This window comes from Pempheris klunzingeri, chromosome 16 (assembly GCF_042242105.1).
Source record: "Pempheris klunzingeri isolate RE-2024b chromosome 16, fPemKlu1.hap1, whole genome shotgun sequence".
Taxonomy (NCBI): Eukaryota; Metazoa; Chordata; class Actinopteri; order Acropomatiformes; family Pempheridae; genus Pempheris; species Pempheris klunzingeri.
Window position 1 is genome coordinate 11,046,817 of NC_092027.1, and position 16,446 is coordinate 11,063,262.

Sequence of the window (16,446 nt, forward strand, 5' to 3'; positions counted from 1 at the left end):
GCCTTTTCTCTAAACCCTGCGACTCAAACTCTCCTTCGCTCACATTCAAGCCTGTCAGCTTCTCGGTCACAAACACTGACTTGTGTCAAGAGCTTGTGTCGTCCCCGAAGACGGTGGCTGCTCATAATCGACCCACTCGGCTACAGAGTATCGTAAAGATGAACAAAACACAAACATCAGTTCTCATTGAGCTCACGCCGACTTTAAAGTGCAAATTACATTTTCAGCTTTGTTGGATTTGCAAAAGCAGCGGTCACAATTCACACGGGGACAAAGATGAAGGGGCCAAGAAATGGCTACATTATCAACTACAGTGTTAGTATCAAATGGAACACTACTTCATGGTACTTGTATTTCCAGGTCTAACAAGTTCTTGAATGCACTGTTGCATAGTCTGTATGATAAAATGTATCTTTGATTTAAGGTTTTTCTGCTGATAGCAAATACTACTAAGGAATTATTGGAGAAAATGGGATTAGGTATATCTAACATTGTTTGTTCCATTATTATGTCTCAACTTGTTGCCTCAGCTTATTTAGGCAAAAGACGAGCATCTAGCTGCTCTAGCTTCCTTTACTGTATATTGATTTTGTGCTACTATGCTAAGCTAACTTAATGCTTTAGTTTCCCCATCCATCGTTAACTTCAAAAAGGTCACCAGCACAGGAAATATACACTGCATGTGCAAAAAAAAAAAGAAAAAAAAGAGGGTTACTACATATGAAGGACCTTGGAGTTACGTCATAACGCTCAGGCAAACACACGCTTGCACACACACACACACACACACACACACACACAGCAGCATGTCACGCAGTCTTTATAGGAAAATGCCCTCAGTCCAGCTAAGTTAGCTCAACTAAAAAGATCAGATTATACAACATGATCCGTGTAATAAAAAAAAGAAAAAACAATAAAGACACAGACGATGCTGTTGCAGCTGCAACTTGACGGGAAAACAAGAAAGACGTCTTAACTGAAACATTTTCACACACTGATTTCACACACGTTTTAGATTTTACAGTATGTGTATTGCCTTTTTTTATGTTTATGGTAAGTGCTTCACGGGATCATTACATTATCGCCAGTCTCTCTTAACTTTTGAGATCTCGGAAAAAGACTGGAAACGGACAGGAAGGCAAACCGGAATATTGTAATAGAAATCAATGGGTGAAGGAGGTTTTCACTGGCAGTCAGTGGATCACAGGTTTACAGACAGTTTGTTACGTGGATACAAAAGGAAGACGTAGTTGTTGTTGGTCAAGGAACCTTATTCAATACGATTTTCCGCCGGACAAACTACATCAGTACACAGGTGATATTTTATCACAACAGGACAGCCTTTCACTATTCACCTCTTTTTCTCTCAGTTTTCACTGTTATACAAAAAAAGGTCATACAAAAATACCTCGACATTACATTCAATGAAGGAATTTGTCAATTTCTGAAAAAAAGTGCTCTTGCATAACTGATCATGTATGTCGCTTTCCTTCTCACTCTCTCTGTCGCTATCTCTCGTCAGGTAGTTTGTTTCTAGACAAAGACCACGAGGGAGATTCACAGTATTGGGGGTTAACAGTTGGTGGCCAGACCGTTGCACGTTTCACCCAAAGAAAAGTGCAAATTAAGTTGGGACAGAGTGTTCAGGGCGTGCAAGAGTTTGGATGCTGCCAGGGGACAGCAGCTGCCAAGAGTGAGGGTCGAGGTGGTGGTGGTGGTGGTGGTGGTGGGGGTGGTAGGAGCGGCTGAAGTTGCTGCGATACTGTCCTTTGGAGGAGGACAGAGGAGACGAGAGGGAAGGAAAATACGTCACAACAACCAGGGGGGTGTTTGGGGGGGGCAGCTGATGGCAATACTGGCTCGGGGTCGGCCTAATCTAATGTAAGGCTGGCAGGAGTCCAAGCTGAAACCAGCCTCTAAGACTTTGTTTTGTCTTGCTTTTCAACACGTTCCAGCCAGCGTTGGGGTCCTACGGTTGGAGGGAGATGTGGGGGCTGTTCGGGGTGCAGGGTCCAGCGGGGAGGACTCGCTCTCATGCCTCCATGTACTGGGGAGGGGGCTCCTTCGGCGGGATGGCGATGGCCTCCTCGTACGGCGGCAGCAGAACCTGAAATGTAACGGAAACCCAAAGGATGGCTCAGTCCCAAAATCGTACCTCAGACTGTGACTTTATCCATTCTGATGAAGAGCCTCATCGCTGTAAATGTGGTTCAGTGGTCGCATTTTAACCTGCATTTAACCTTTCTGGAGCTTTCAGCTGCATCTCACAGTCTTCTTCGAGGCACAGAGCCGTGGTGGTTGTTGCGTGAGTCACGTGATGACCCATGAGCTCGCTCTATCTGCTGAAGAGGCCTGTGAGATATTGTTGAAAGCTCCCAATAGCTGGCAAGTATTACTTTACAACACTTTGCAGTAGAGCTACAGTCAACCAAAGATGATCTTCATCGCTGAAATTCTACAGACTCTTCAAAAAATCGATTATTTAAAAAAAAAAAAAAAAAAGCTATGACTATTCTACGTTACGCTAATTAATTCACTGCAATGTCGACAAACACACAATTTCTCCTTCTGCTCTGTGTTCTGTGCTCTCTCATATCAGTCACTCCCTTATATCAGTGCCAGTTTATTAAATGCACAAAAATAAGAAATTCAGAAGGCGTTTCGCCTCATGGCAGTAACACCAGTGATTCAGTCTGACCAATGAGAATTTGCCGTTTCTGTCGCCGATTATTCCCATTATAATAAACACAGCAGCAGTATTTTATGAGCACTATTAGTGGAGTAACTCTCACGCCATTTCCCATGTATAAAATGTGGAATAGTTATCAGAAAGTAGTGAATGTGTCATGATCACTGCTGCTTTCATTCAGTCAGGCATTTTTTGAATAAACTCTATGGTGCAGATATGTACAGACTCACAACTAAGACACTCGAATAAAATGGCGGACTGTTTATACGAATTAAAGGAAGAGATTTCAGATCCAGCCATGAGTGCCTATAGGAGGCATTACTGGCTGCAAGGAGAACATCCCTGTTCTTTAGATGCCAGATTGCCTTCTCTCTATCGGAAGCTTCTCTCTGTAAATGGTGTTATAAAACCAGCGCTGCTGCTAATTCAGTGAGAGAGAGTGAGAGAGAATAGAGAGAATATGCTCCGAGGGGATTGAATTGTGAAACAGCCAGGGAGGCCCTGCAAACACATCACAGAGAGGATTTGAAATGAAGCGGACAAGCAGACAATTATGTAACATGTCCAGAAGAAGAGAGGAGGACGGACAGATATATAAAGGGAGGAGGAGAAGTGAGAGTCGACCCTTGTGCATTTTAATGGCATCTATATAAAAGCACGGCAAATAAGCAGCTGGGTACTTGATGTTCGAGGCAATAAAAAGCCATTTAGACACACTGCTGGCTTTCTAACAGTAAAAATAGACGGCGCGCTCTGTGCATTCATGTGATAAAAGCATGTCGTCATTATCAAAGTTAATATGTGAGCTGATTAACCTGTGGAAATAATAATAACAACAATTTTACTTAAAGGTGCCTTTCAAAACACTCAAGGACACCTGAGAGGACAAACAGCAATATACAATAGTAAGTTAATACAATTAGTTTGTTGTCAGTGTAAAGACAAAAAAAAAAAGATTTCTGTGTATAGTCATTGCAGGCAGGCTCATGTGCCGCAGACATTTGTTGCATTTAAATAGCATTTGTTCCCTGATTTTTCTCTAATTAAAATTCACACAGCCTGTGCTGTGGCCTTCACTTTGACCTAGTTGCCGCAGTTGTTTACTTCATTTGTTTTGTGTATTCTTGGTTTCCTAATTAATACAATAAAAAATAATTTTATAGTATACATTTGTATGTATGCATACTAATTTTCTGTTTTTCTATTTGCATTAATAATGTACTGTTTATAGTCAGTATTTCATCAATTTGAACAATTTGTTCACTGAAGGCTTTTACACACATTTATAAAATAAAATTAAAGACTTTAAGCTTTACTAAGAGTAAAAAAAAAAATCAATCATTCACAACCTGTGTGGAAGTGATTCAGCCCAAATCACATGCTACAATCACAAGCCTCCTGTACTTCACTGTGCTGTGTAATTTCTAATGTGGGTATTTACCAAGTTGAAACTAAATCTCATCATTTTTATGACATTTTTCTATTTCTACAGAGAGGTGTGTTTAAAAGATAAAGCTGTCAATATTCTGTATTTGTTTATAATTAACAACTTTCATGAGAAGAACAAAAAAGTAGAGCACCAAATGTGTATTAATCCACAGCTGGAAATTGTCCAGGACTAATGCATGATTTACTCCTAACTAACATTAAAAAAAACAAAAAGGAAAAAAACTACAGCACCCAGTGGGTTAAGAGCATGATTTAGCCCCTCATAAAAAAAAAAAAAATACACCAGACAAATTCAACCTCATTACCAGCTAACCCAAACACGCTTGCATAAGTTATTTTTCTCTTTCTGCTTGCAAATTAATTTGTCTGTCTAAACAAAGTATTTGCTAAATTGTTTTCATGCCACACGTTTTTCAGTGTTTTCTCTAAATTTTTCTCTCAGTTGACCTCCACTCCATCATATCTGCAGTGGACAAAAGTGAGTGGCACTTATCCAATACTTCCTGAAGGGCCATCTGATACACAATATGATATCAGTACCATACTGGATTAGCTCCTGCAGTACAGTCTGCTTCATAGGGTGGAAAACGTCAGCGGTGTGAACGAGGGCCACGACAACAACAAGGACAAAGTGACACACAGATGAAGTGCTACATATTGAGACGACAGCGGGCGTGAGACAGATTAATGTCTTATGTATCAGTGTGGGGGATTACAGATGGACAAATGGAAACCGTGACTGTGCTAAAGCCTCTCAGAAACCTCCTAAGTCAACGCTGACGAGGACAAGAGGGATAGACGACACCCGGCGCTGCGCAGCCAGCCAATCACACCTCAGGATGACCTGCAGCACCTGCTGTACCGCTACAGCGCTGTACAGTCACTCCGCTGACTGACAGACAGACAGACAGACAGCCGGGATGAACAGTGGCAACGCTGAGACGCTTTCACCGTACTGTCTACAACACACTGTGAGCTAGGAAGAAGAAAAATGTCGGGTTTCTATGAATTACTATTATTTACTTCTGTTCTACTCATAATTTTCAATACAAATCCTAAAGTGATATGTGTAGGATTTTAAAATGAGTCAAAAATCAACACATCTTCATGCATTTAATCACCTTTAGTAAAGGCTTAATTTCTCTCTCTTATCTCAATATTAACCAAATCCTGAACGTTACTCTTTTCTTTTATTCTCGGTGTAATTTCGAATTTGGCAATAAGGTTGGTTTAGGGTTAAAATACTACACATAACATGGTCACCTGTACATGTATGTAGAGACTGTGACATGACAGGATTTTAATATTTCTTATGTTCTGGTGGTTTTTGTAGCAGGACCTCACTAACCTGAACCTCTTGGAGAGTTATTTGACGTGAAATTACTTTATCGCCACAATATACAGGGGCACAGGATAAAGCAGTTTCCGAAAATACTTTTTCCCCCCATTTCATTTTGAATTTTGAATTGCTTTCATGTACACTATTTGGGGTGGACGATTTGGCAAAAATATATCAGGTTTTTTTCCCCAGGCAGGATCCCAATCCACTATATTGTCACAATTCTTTTTCATGCAGGTTTTTTAGACTATTCTAGAAGTTACTGAACAGTACAACCAAACTAATTTCCCTGTTAAAAAAAAAAAACCTAAACTGCCACATGGTTACATTTGCACTGAGAAAGTTTGTTTTTCTATTACTCCCTAAAAACGGACTTGAAATCTGAATGCAAATGAGGATTGTGTACATGTATGTATGTGAAGACACGTGTTAACACCAGGCGGAAAACTTAAGCAGTAAACATACGGATTTGTTAAGAATGAAAGCAGCAGTTTCCCCAAGAACAACGTAAAGGTCCCTTGTGTTACTTTGCTGGCAACTGCTGGAGAAGTGAAGGGGGTTGTTCCTGACGTAGGAATCGACTTCAGTCCTGCAGGAAAACATCTCCCCTGTGGTTACTGAGCAGGAAAGGCTAAGATTGGCTGCAACTGATAGAACGGGCAGTGTAGTACGATACTAATGATCTCTCTGTAAAGGCTCTGATTTACATTTTTCATGATCTAAGATAGTCACATTGCACACTCATATTCAGTATGTAAATAAGGATACGTTAGACATTACGTTATATTTAAACGGTGCCTTTTCCTCCTCAGTAATGTGGCTGCAGAAATCCGTCCAGTTTATGTCTTACTGGACAAATGATTTCCGACACTGAACACAAACCATTCCCATCTTTACTGCGTTACATGGATTCATTTAACTTCTCAAGCCTGAGGTTGAGGTTAATGAGGGTTTTTTTTTTGAGAATTTCGCATTTACTAGTTTTAATAATAAAATCTATCTATAATCTATTTATCTTTCAGTAACTGCTGCTCTAAGCACAAGCTACACAGTCACTATATTTCACAATACAAGTAATGCCTATAGATATTCCTTACCTTGTACATTTAGAGGTATCAACTCACTGAACTGCAATAACATAAAAAAGTCAATATAGTCTATATTTTAGCATAGATCAATAAATCCTTACAGATGTTGAGCCTAGCATTTGATGCACTGTTTTCATGCTAATGAACTAAGCACAGCGAAGACATCAACTTTTCAAATATTCTTTTATCTGAATCACCTTCACCTCACATAATGAACTGAAAGCTTGTCAGCTAAAATCTTAAAAGAATAAAAAAAAATAAAAAAATCAATGCTCTGCAAATGCAATCATATTATGATCTGAGTGAGGGGGATATTCGGTATGTCCTTGTGGAGCACGAGGGGGGGATGTGAGGACTTACCGTGGTGTCATTGGTGGTGACATAAACCAGGACCTCTGTGGTTCCCCGGCCGCTCACGTATCTGTAGCAGTTCCACACACAGCCAATCAGGTAGGCCTGGAGGGGGGGGGGGGGGGGGGGGGGGGGGGTGAAAACAAAAGAACACACAATGACCTTTAGCAGCATTGTCTCCACTTTTCATTAACAACAGGCTGCTTTCTGTGACCTCATCTATTCATCAAGGTGAGGGAGGATGACAGCCGGGATCCATCATATCACTAGTTGATACAGAAAGTCATACATCAGCTACCTTTGCACACGATACACAGCTAATCAGTTTAGTTGTACAAATATAAGATACTTTTACGTGTGCACTGTTTCCTTGTTGGTCCACCACCGACATTTTAGCCAAGGCAACTCATCCGGCATCTCCGGGCCGCTGTAAGGCTATGGCAGCATTCGAGTTTAGGTTTGTCTGACTTGGCAGAAGAACAGGAGGTTCATTGTGTATATGTGTGAGTAGCCTGCTGAGTCGATACCTCTGCCAGCAGTAAGTGCAACCAACCAACTAGGAAACCAGGCTGCCTGCTAGCCAATCACTTTACCATCTGCTGAGTTGACCTCCACACTCGGTGACACCGACTCTAAACTGCATGCACCGCAGTTTTGTATGAACAATTGTACCGTTAAAACAACAATGGTGATAATGCAGCTACAGATGGTACTACAGAACCATTTCAACTCATGATTTTGATTATAGTAAATGGTGCATTTTGGTTTTGTCTTTTAAAAAAAGGTAACACCTACATTTATTGCCCTTTTAATCCCCCAGTGCGTTTGTAGGAATGTGCACTGCGAGTCTAGCACATTGTGATTCAAAATGTCATTTATCCCCTCAAAGTCTGAGTGTCATATACTTTCTACGGCATGCTGTCTGTCTTCAACTCATTCGACCATCTATCCGTCCACACCTCCCTATCTGCTGCACCCTGCTCCTTCTTCCTGCCTCTTTGTATCTGTCATTTATGCCAAGTGCAGTCAAGTGGAGGATGTTGGCTTCAGCAGGAACGTTGGCAGGCGCGGCCTCTGATCTGAGAGCTGAACGCGTCCTCCAGGTTTCAGATTTGGCCCTTTTCCAGGGGACTGACTCAACTATCGTCACTACGGTAGCCAATATATATGATAGGTGAAGCCCATTAATAAATTGAGGTCCTAATAATTTTGCTCTAAAAATGTCAAGACTATATTATGTTTTGAGCGAGCGCACACCTAAATTTGATCTTAAAGGCTGAAATTTCTGGCAATAAATAGTTCAACAATCAGATATACTCTCTCTGCCTGAGCCATGACATTTATAACTCTTTTCTCTGTAAGTGCAGCAGTGTATCATCCAGTGGCTGCTTCCTGTCATAAAACCCCGGCTCTGGCTTTGGATATCTGCCGAGAACATTTCCAATCTGAGCTTGGAGGAGAAACAACTTGATTTGATTGTACAGATGACTGCAACTTCATGTCCCATCTCGTCCCAGAGCCCCAGAGCGTAGCTACGCCTGGAGAATCATCCATGCATTAAGGGGGAATTAGCTTGACAGGAGTTGGTTTCCTGTTGTCCCTGACCCGCTGCTCTCTGACTGTGTGATAATCCCGTGAAGAACATTGATAATGGGAATGTTCACACTGGCAGATTCATTATGCATGCCATATGGTTCATACTGCATGAGATGTGCGCAGTGTGACACTTAATAGCCTTAATCACGTTGCAATATCTATAAAAAGGCATCTACAAGGCCCAAATGTTCACTGAGATTGCATAACATGTAGCAGCATGTTGAATATACCTACATTTTTCTTCGCATCTGTGCAGTTTTAGACATAATTCAGATGTGTGTTGCAGACTCGAGGCTAAAGCCAGTCCGACTGGGAGAACCTACAGTTAAGGAGCGACTCTGTGGGCTTACCTTGAAGGAGAGGATGCAGCCAATGAAGAGGAGGACTGCAAAAACTAGGCACATGTTGTTGGTGGACATGATGTCCTCTTTGTAAGGGAATGTCCCCGGCTGGAAAGGAGGGAGAGAGGCAGAGTTAGTGAAACAAAAATCAGTGGCGTAAAACAGAAACAGAAAGCACTACAGTGTCCTTTTACAAATATAAGCCTCTGACTAAACCTGACTCTTTTAGTCCTAAGCAACCAGGGAGTTTCAAATGGACACCTAATCTACATAACTAGGACCTGTGATTGTGACTGGGCTGCTTTCACTTTTCCTTTCCTTAAAAATAACAAATGTTTCAAGAACAGAAAGAAGGCTGCAGTTAAGAAGTCATTATGTAGGTGTTTGGGTTGGAGGGAAATGGTTCTTACCAGCTGCTGGAGGTAGTCCTGCACCGTGTTCGGATAAACCACCACACTAATGGCTACCAGAGTGTTAAGGGCAAAGTCGAAGATTTGGTAGCAGAAGAATGGAATGATCCAAGCTGCATGTTGCTATGCGGGCGACATTGAAAACAGATGAAGACACTCATAGAGCAACAATTTTTTGTCAACTTCAAATGTCTGTTTGAATCACGTTTGTTTTGATTGTTTATTCACCTTGTAAGCACCATATGTTGCCATGCCACATATGAGTATCATGAGTAGGGAGATTGCAGTGGCAATGCAGATATCTGCAGAAAGAAAACAGAAATAATCAGAACAGATGACGTAGATCACCAGCGGCAAACACGTAACTTCACTGGAACCCGCTGACGTAATCCAAAAGTGTTTTTGGGGACATGGATTGTGTAAAACAAAGCACCTTAAGTAACCTCACTATTTTTAGCACCCAATCTGCCTTGGACAAAACACGATCAGCACATCGGTAATTGTTACGCAAGGGTGGCTAAATTTGACAAAACGCAACACCCATCTGACATTCACATTACAGCTGTGAAATCTGACTAATCAGACACCCGTCAGCGTCACTGTGGCGCAGTAGCCGACAGCGATTTACTGACATCAGGTTAACACAGGATATCTGCCCATGTGCTGTTTGGTAAACGGGTTCCCAGACCACTATGCAGCGGTAGCAACAGCACTGGCTGTGAAACAGTGGAAATCAATGCATGCCTGGTAGTCAGAATTGCATGAGAATAATTTCCAAGACAAAAAACAAACTTGCAAAAAAAAGCAAATCTGCATTTCATCATGACTTTTCTTTGGCACCGCAACCAAAGATGATTTTTATTGTCCATTAATCTGTCGATCATTTTCTTTCATTTCATTAACTGATTAGTTGTTTACGTCAAAAACGTCAAGACAGTGATGAAAAAGGTTGATCATCAAAAACCAAGGTGATGTCTTCAGACGTCTCGTTTTGTCCACAACACAACGATATTCAGTTTACTGTCATAGCAAAACCAAAAAAAATATTCACATTTGAGAGGCTGAATTCAGAAACTTTGGACATATTTTTCTACGAAAAAAAAAAAAAAAAGACTCAGAGTGATAGATCCATTATCAAAATGGTTGGCAATTTAATTAATGGACTGACAATTAAATGGACTGATCATTGCAGCTCTACTGTTCTTGTGCCCCTTAGCAACAGTGATTATTACAGCACTGATACTGTGTTAAGACCCAGGAAATGATGATACCCTTCCATCTTAATCCCTTGACACACACACACACACACACACACACACACGTTCACATCTACTATATATAAACGATACATGCATACATGAAAGCGCTGCCACCCCACACAAAACATCATCCACACATTTCAGTTTTCATTTCATGATTTCTCTGCACGTAATCACGGTGACGCTGGTATTGTTGACACCTGCCTATTACACAACCACGACACCAGCTTGCCTCCATCCTTCCCCACTCTTTCAAAATCTCTGACTGATGCTGCACCAGCAACAACACTATCCGAGGGGGAGTCAGTCAAGATGGCCGTTCTAATCCGATGGAGAATTAGAGCAGTCGTTTTTAATCAGAGTAGCCAGTGACAGCGTCTGTGGCGTTCCAGAGGCGACTGTGATGATGATAGCTGCTGGAGGGGAAGCACTGAAAATACACATGCACTCTGATTTGTTCACTATGGAGCCGAGCCTACTCAGCTATGTCTGTGCTGAGAGCAGCATTCTGGGAAAAAAAAAAAGCAGTGGGCAGAAAGGAGAGGCGATTTTAGAACTGCAGAAACACATGGGGCTATGTGGACATGTTGTTGTTTTTAATGGGCACTCAGAGCTGGGGGGTTTCATCCAAATAATATGTTACTGAGCCATGAAACCGATGATGTATCTGAGTATTTCGTTACTGTAAAAATCTGATGTAGCTTCAGTGCTTAGAATAAAAAAATGCTTTGTGTATCCTCCTTCTAAACTCAAATCATATTGACACATCTTGAAACGGCACTGCACTTTTTATGTAGAATACCAAACGTGCCTCGCTGAGCACATGTAATCCAGTGTATACAAAGTCAGATTAGCTATGCATCAATGACGGGACAGGTTGCACTCACTTGCATCGTCCATGACATCGATGTCGGTTCCCAGCTCAGAGCTGGTAAGGTGGTAGCGGTATTGAATTGGGTCATTGAGAGCTGACAACAAGATGAGTAGGACCACCGCATTGATGAGCTGTGGGGAAATAAAGATTAATATTAATATTGTATTCCACAATGGAGTTCTTGGGTTAACCCTCAGATTGGATCAGGGCTTTTTCTGGGTGTCGGATTAAAGTGATTCAAATGGAAAAAACAGCTGCAGGTGAAGTAAAGGATTAGATAACTTATTTGATAAGATTTATTTTTACGTTAGTTAGATAAGATACAGCTGAGCGTAGATAAATCTACTGGGGAAAAAAAGCCCAGTGTGGCTTTATGTAATGTCGATTATTGTTGAAAATAATCATCTCTAAAAACGCCAGAAAAGTCAAAAACACACATGAAGCTCACACAGCCCGAGGTGACATCTAAAATGTGTTTCATTTTTCCAAACAAGACTTCAAAACCATCACGTCATGCACGATAAAAACACCAAATGGAGAAAAGCGTCACGTAAGAGATGCTGTGAAAGAACTGAATTGATTACTTGATGATCAAAACCTGTCAAACCAGCATGATTAAAAAACTAAATGACCACGTATGTGTGTGTCCTGAGTGTTTTCTCCTCATGTAGGTACCATCACTGGCCTGGTGGGGTCAAACAGAGAGGGGGACTCTGTAAAGGTCAGGGATTAAGGAGGTTTACTGAACTATGTTTAAAACTTTAGGTTATCCCCTGGGTTAAAACAGAAGCAATCTCTATATTTAACCGGTACAAACGTGGAACAAAACAAATGTGATGTGTGTTTTCAGCATGATAACAAGTGTGTGGATATCTCATCAGGATCAGATCCACACAGGGCTGCGAGGATGTGCCAGCATTTTCTTATCATGTGCTTATAAATGATTAAAACACATACATATATATATAAATAAATATAAATAGCAAGGAGAGACGCCTGGAATGGAAATGGTGGTGATTAATTAGCCAGCACTGGAGTTTAAATGTCTTTAAAACAGAGAACATCCTCAAAATGGCAAATCAGCCCAGAACAACAGAAGAGAAGCAGCAGCAGCTCGCTGACTTGGCTGCAGCTGTGACAAAAAGCTCGATGGCATTTTCGCATTTACCACCTCGTATTTCGCACATTCAGCCATATCTGAGGACGTCTGGGGCTGACAACGAGTGGAAAAATGTGCCTTACCATGTACCATATTCCCAAGATAATGGTGCCCGTCCGTACATGGCAGCAGAGGCAGCAGCTCGTCGAGTACCACCGGTCCCATGGCGAAATCATGGTTTATCCTGCCGTGAGAGCCGCGCTATTTCATGAAGGCTGCCGACAATGAAGTAGTGAAGAGCTACAATTTCCTACACAAGAAGAAAGAGCAGAGAAGCTGAGAAGAGTCGGTGTCCTCGGTGCTAGGACCGCCACATCCAGAGTGAGTGTGGAGATGTTTCCGCCTCTGAGGGAGGGAGGAGGGAGGGAGGAGGGGGGTAATCTGGCTCATCCCGGAGTCATGTGACCAGAGCAGGATTTGACCAAGATCAGAGGGATCTGGATGGATGGATGGATGGATGGTTGGATGGATGGATGGATGGATGGATGGATGGATGCAAGCAAAAAAAGCTTCAAAATATTTCAGTCCAAGCCTTTCATGCTGCTTTGTCCCACTGGCTGCACTAAACTCCTGTATGTGTTTTAACCTGTACACATTACAAACTGTGCAGTATCTTATTTATGATCATTTCTATACATAAAATCAGATCAGATGGACTTTATTGATCCCCCCCATCGGGCGAAATTTACATGTCACAGCAGCAACAAGGGCAGGGGGCAAGATAAGCAATAATAGAAAAGTTATGCAGGACACAAAGACTGATGAAATACAATAACAATATTAATAACAATTATTATTATTTACACTATGTAGCCCTTTAAAACAAGAGGACATTACCACAAAAAGACAGAATAAGAAAAATACAGTAGTAATTACATTACAAATTACATATTTTATGACATATTCTATTTCTATATGCATTTGATGGCAAGTATTTTTAAAGTATCGCTTCTGGCAGTGCTACTGAATACATATAAATATACACATGTACACATAAATACATATATATTTGTAAAGTCTATGATAATAAAAGGAATCTTGAATCTTGAAGCTATAGTCTGAATATAGGGGCACTGAATGTTTAAGCTTGCTGCACTGGTTTGCTGACCCCAGACTGCTTATATGGCTCTTAATGTGTGTTAAGACACATTTTCTAATTGTTGGGTGAGGCACGGGGCAACCTGAGGTAAAACTAAAGGGTCACCATGTATTGGCATGGATAAAAAGATTGATAATAAGAAAAATTTGTATTAAAAAAATGAAGCATAGGGGAGTTTTATTTGCTTTTGGTATATTCTGTTAAAAGAATGGTGTGCTGTGATTGGTGTCTAGTTTTGATGTGAGTTAATTCATATGTAGGAAATGTTGAAAACAAAGGTTAAAAAACAAAAACGTAGAATTAAGTAGAGAAAATAATCCTGAAATATACTTTCACCTCTCAGAGTCTCCTTGATAAAATCCTTTATCAAATCAAACAGCCTCAGAAGGTAAAATCATATTTTGGGTTCAAGTGCTCATGATATATATTTTAAGTCAAAAGCAGAACTGAGTCTCTCTTTCTGTTGCTGACTCGCCACAAAAAGAACAAGTTTGTGCATCAAAGAAAATCACATGAATTTTTGGCAAATGCAGCCTGGAATCTGCTCTGAAAACATCACCGGAAATGTTTTTGGTCGTTTCCAGTGATTAAACTAGAGCAGATGTACGGCCACGTGTCACTAAACACACACCAGCGGAAGCAGGAGTTTCACCAGAGATCCAGAGGCCCCCAAAATCCCCACTTTCACAGCGCGGCGACAGATTTGTAGTAATTCGATCAAGTGTAACTTTGCTTTGTTCGGGAATATGCACCACTGATATGAACTGATATGAAAGGGGTCTTCATGAGGGTGCTGCTTTTATTTTGAGACCATGTCTTAATGTCTCAAACTAAATAAATGACCAAAGATTGATGTGTTTTACTGCAGAAGAAGAAACAAATCTTCATTTCGTGTCGGTTTGTCTCTCCGTCTGTGCAAACATCCTGGATCAGGCCTGACAGATGGGCCAGTGACCACAGCTCTAAGCTCTGGTGGGTGGACCGCATCATCGTCACATTAGGGGATTTTCCTCTCCCGCCATGACTTAATACTGACCAGCCTGCCACCTTTTTAAATGCTGAGACGCAATTTGAAGAGGAAATCTCAAACCGATGGTGTGTTTTTTTTTCCCTGCCTAGAAGATTTTCCATCTAATAGTCAGAGAGTGTTAAAAATGTTAAACGAATCAGTAAACACGTACGTGGAGAGTAAGCTCTGACATAATGACCGGAAATACAAAGCCTCATAATCCTTTTTTCCCAGACCTGCTGGAGGACAATACAATCCCAAAGCCAGTGTTTGGGTGAAATAATTTGTTAGTTTGGTCGTATAATACTGGCACACTCCACTGACATGTTTCAGGATAGCACTATGTGAGGCCTGCGGGTTTCAGACGCGGGGACTTTGCATGGATCTTTTTTTAAAACAGCATTAGCGAGTCATTTTAATAGCAGGGCTTTGAGCAACTGCTGTACCATCCATTAGAGGGTGACCTTCACTATTAATATATCTGCCTTTCATGCACACAAACACGTCAAATAAATACAGCAATCCTCTGGGAGTGAAGAATGAATGAAAAAAAAAACAAAAAAAAAAAAAACGTGACATCCACTCTCTGAACTGAAGGTGAATGGACAGTGAGCCAGAGATTGCGGGAGATTAAAAGCTGGTAAATCCTAAATGAACTGAGAGATAAGAGATGGAGAGACTGATGAGACGAAGGAGGTCAGGCTCAGTAAATGTGCCACGCGACTGCCTCAGCACGCTGACGGGGCAGCGCTCTGGCCTCAGGAGGGTCACTGAAATCAGTGGCCTGGGCTGCTGACACAGATTTGCACCATGACATACAGTGAATCCTCATTGTATTAATCACAGATTTGAGATTAGTTTGACAGAAAACATGAAAACAACATACCTATGGATGAGGAGAAAGCACCATTTACTGCAAGTATTAAAAAAAATATGCCTCTAATTCAATCGTGTGCAACCTTTTTGGTATCAAGGACCCACAAATTGATACATATTTTACAAGATGAAGCCTCTGGTACCCACTTCTGCAGACTGGCTGATTAAGTGAAAGAGTGTGAAACCTATGAACAGAAAAGTAATCCTTAAACATTCTCTCTTTGGGTTAACTTCAATTCAACGTCAATTAAATAGTGAAATTAAAATAGTCCCCCTTTTTTCTGGGACCCCTGTTCGAAAACTTCTGCTCCTGTAATTCATATTTTAAGGTTACTTTACTATGAAAGCATGATTAGAAGTGGTTAAATCATCAGTACGTCTTCAGGATGACAACAGATTTCATCAGCTCGCCTGACGACATCTGGTTCTTAAAGTCAATGCCATCTTTCATGAGCAACATTTGTCTTTTAGCCATTTCGTCCTTGTTTCATTTGGGGACATGATCCCTCTCTACTGCCACTGGAAAAGCTGCTGAAAAAAAAATCCCCAACATATGTTATAAAATCACTCTGGATACGGTCACAACTTTTTCCATAGATAGAATAGCAAACCATATTTTTTAATAAGTTATCCCAAGAGACACAGAAAAAATTCATGTCTACAACAATGTGATAACAAGCAATTCTCATTTATTTTTCATTTTTACCAAACAAACATAGAAATATCATTTTTATCTCCTCATTTAACAAAATCATGTACATTACCATATCCTAGAGACAAAGTATATAAATACATTGATTGAATCGATCTTAATCATCAGTAAAAATAAAAAAAAAAAAGGCGCCTGAAGCCACAGCAACATATCATTTTGTTCTATCAGGTCTAGCAACAACTATGTACCAACACC

The 16,446-nt window shown here is 40.9% G+C and overlaps 1 protein-coding gene across 1 annotated transcript; it reads right to left on the reverse strand.

Moving 5' to 3' along the window:
• Positions 1 to 1,951: 1,951 nt before the first annotated feature.
• On the reverse strand, positions 1,952 to 12,790 carry laptm4b (lysosomal protein transmembrane 4 beta). Its single transcript, XM_070846335.1, has 7 exons — positions 12,639 to 12,790; positions 11,410 to 11,527; positions 9,492 to 9,565; positions 9,264 to 9,386; positions 8,863 to 8,961; positions 6,926 to 7,021; positions 1,952 to 2,107 (listed from the first exon to the last, which is right to left on the reverse strand). Exons 1-7 carry the CDS (start codon positions 12,729 to 12,731, stop codon positions 2,033 to 2,035), a joined length of 678 nt encoding a protein of 225 aa, XP_070702436.1. The 5' UTR covers positions 12,732 to 12,790; the 3' UTR covers positions 1,952 to 2,032.
• Positions 12,791 to 16,446: the final 3,656 nt, after the last annotated feature.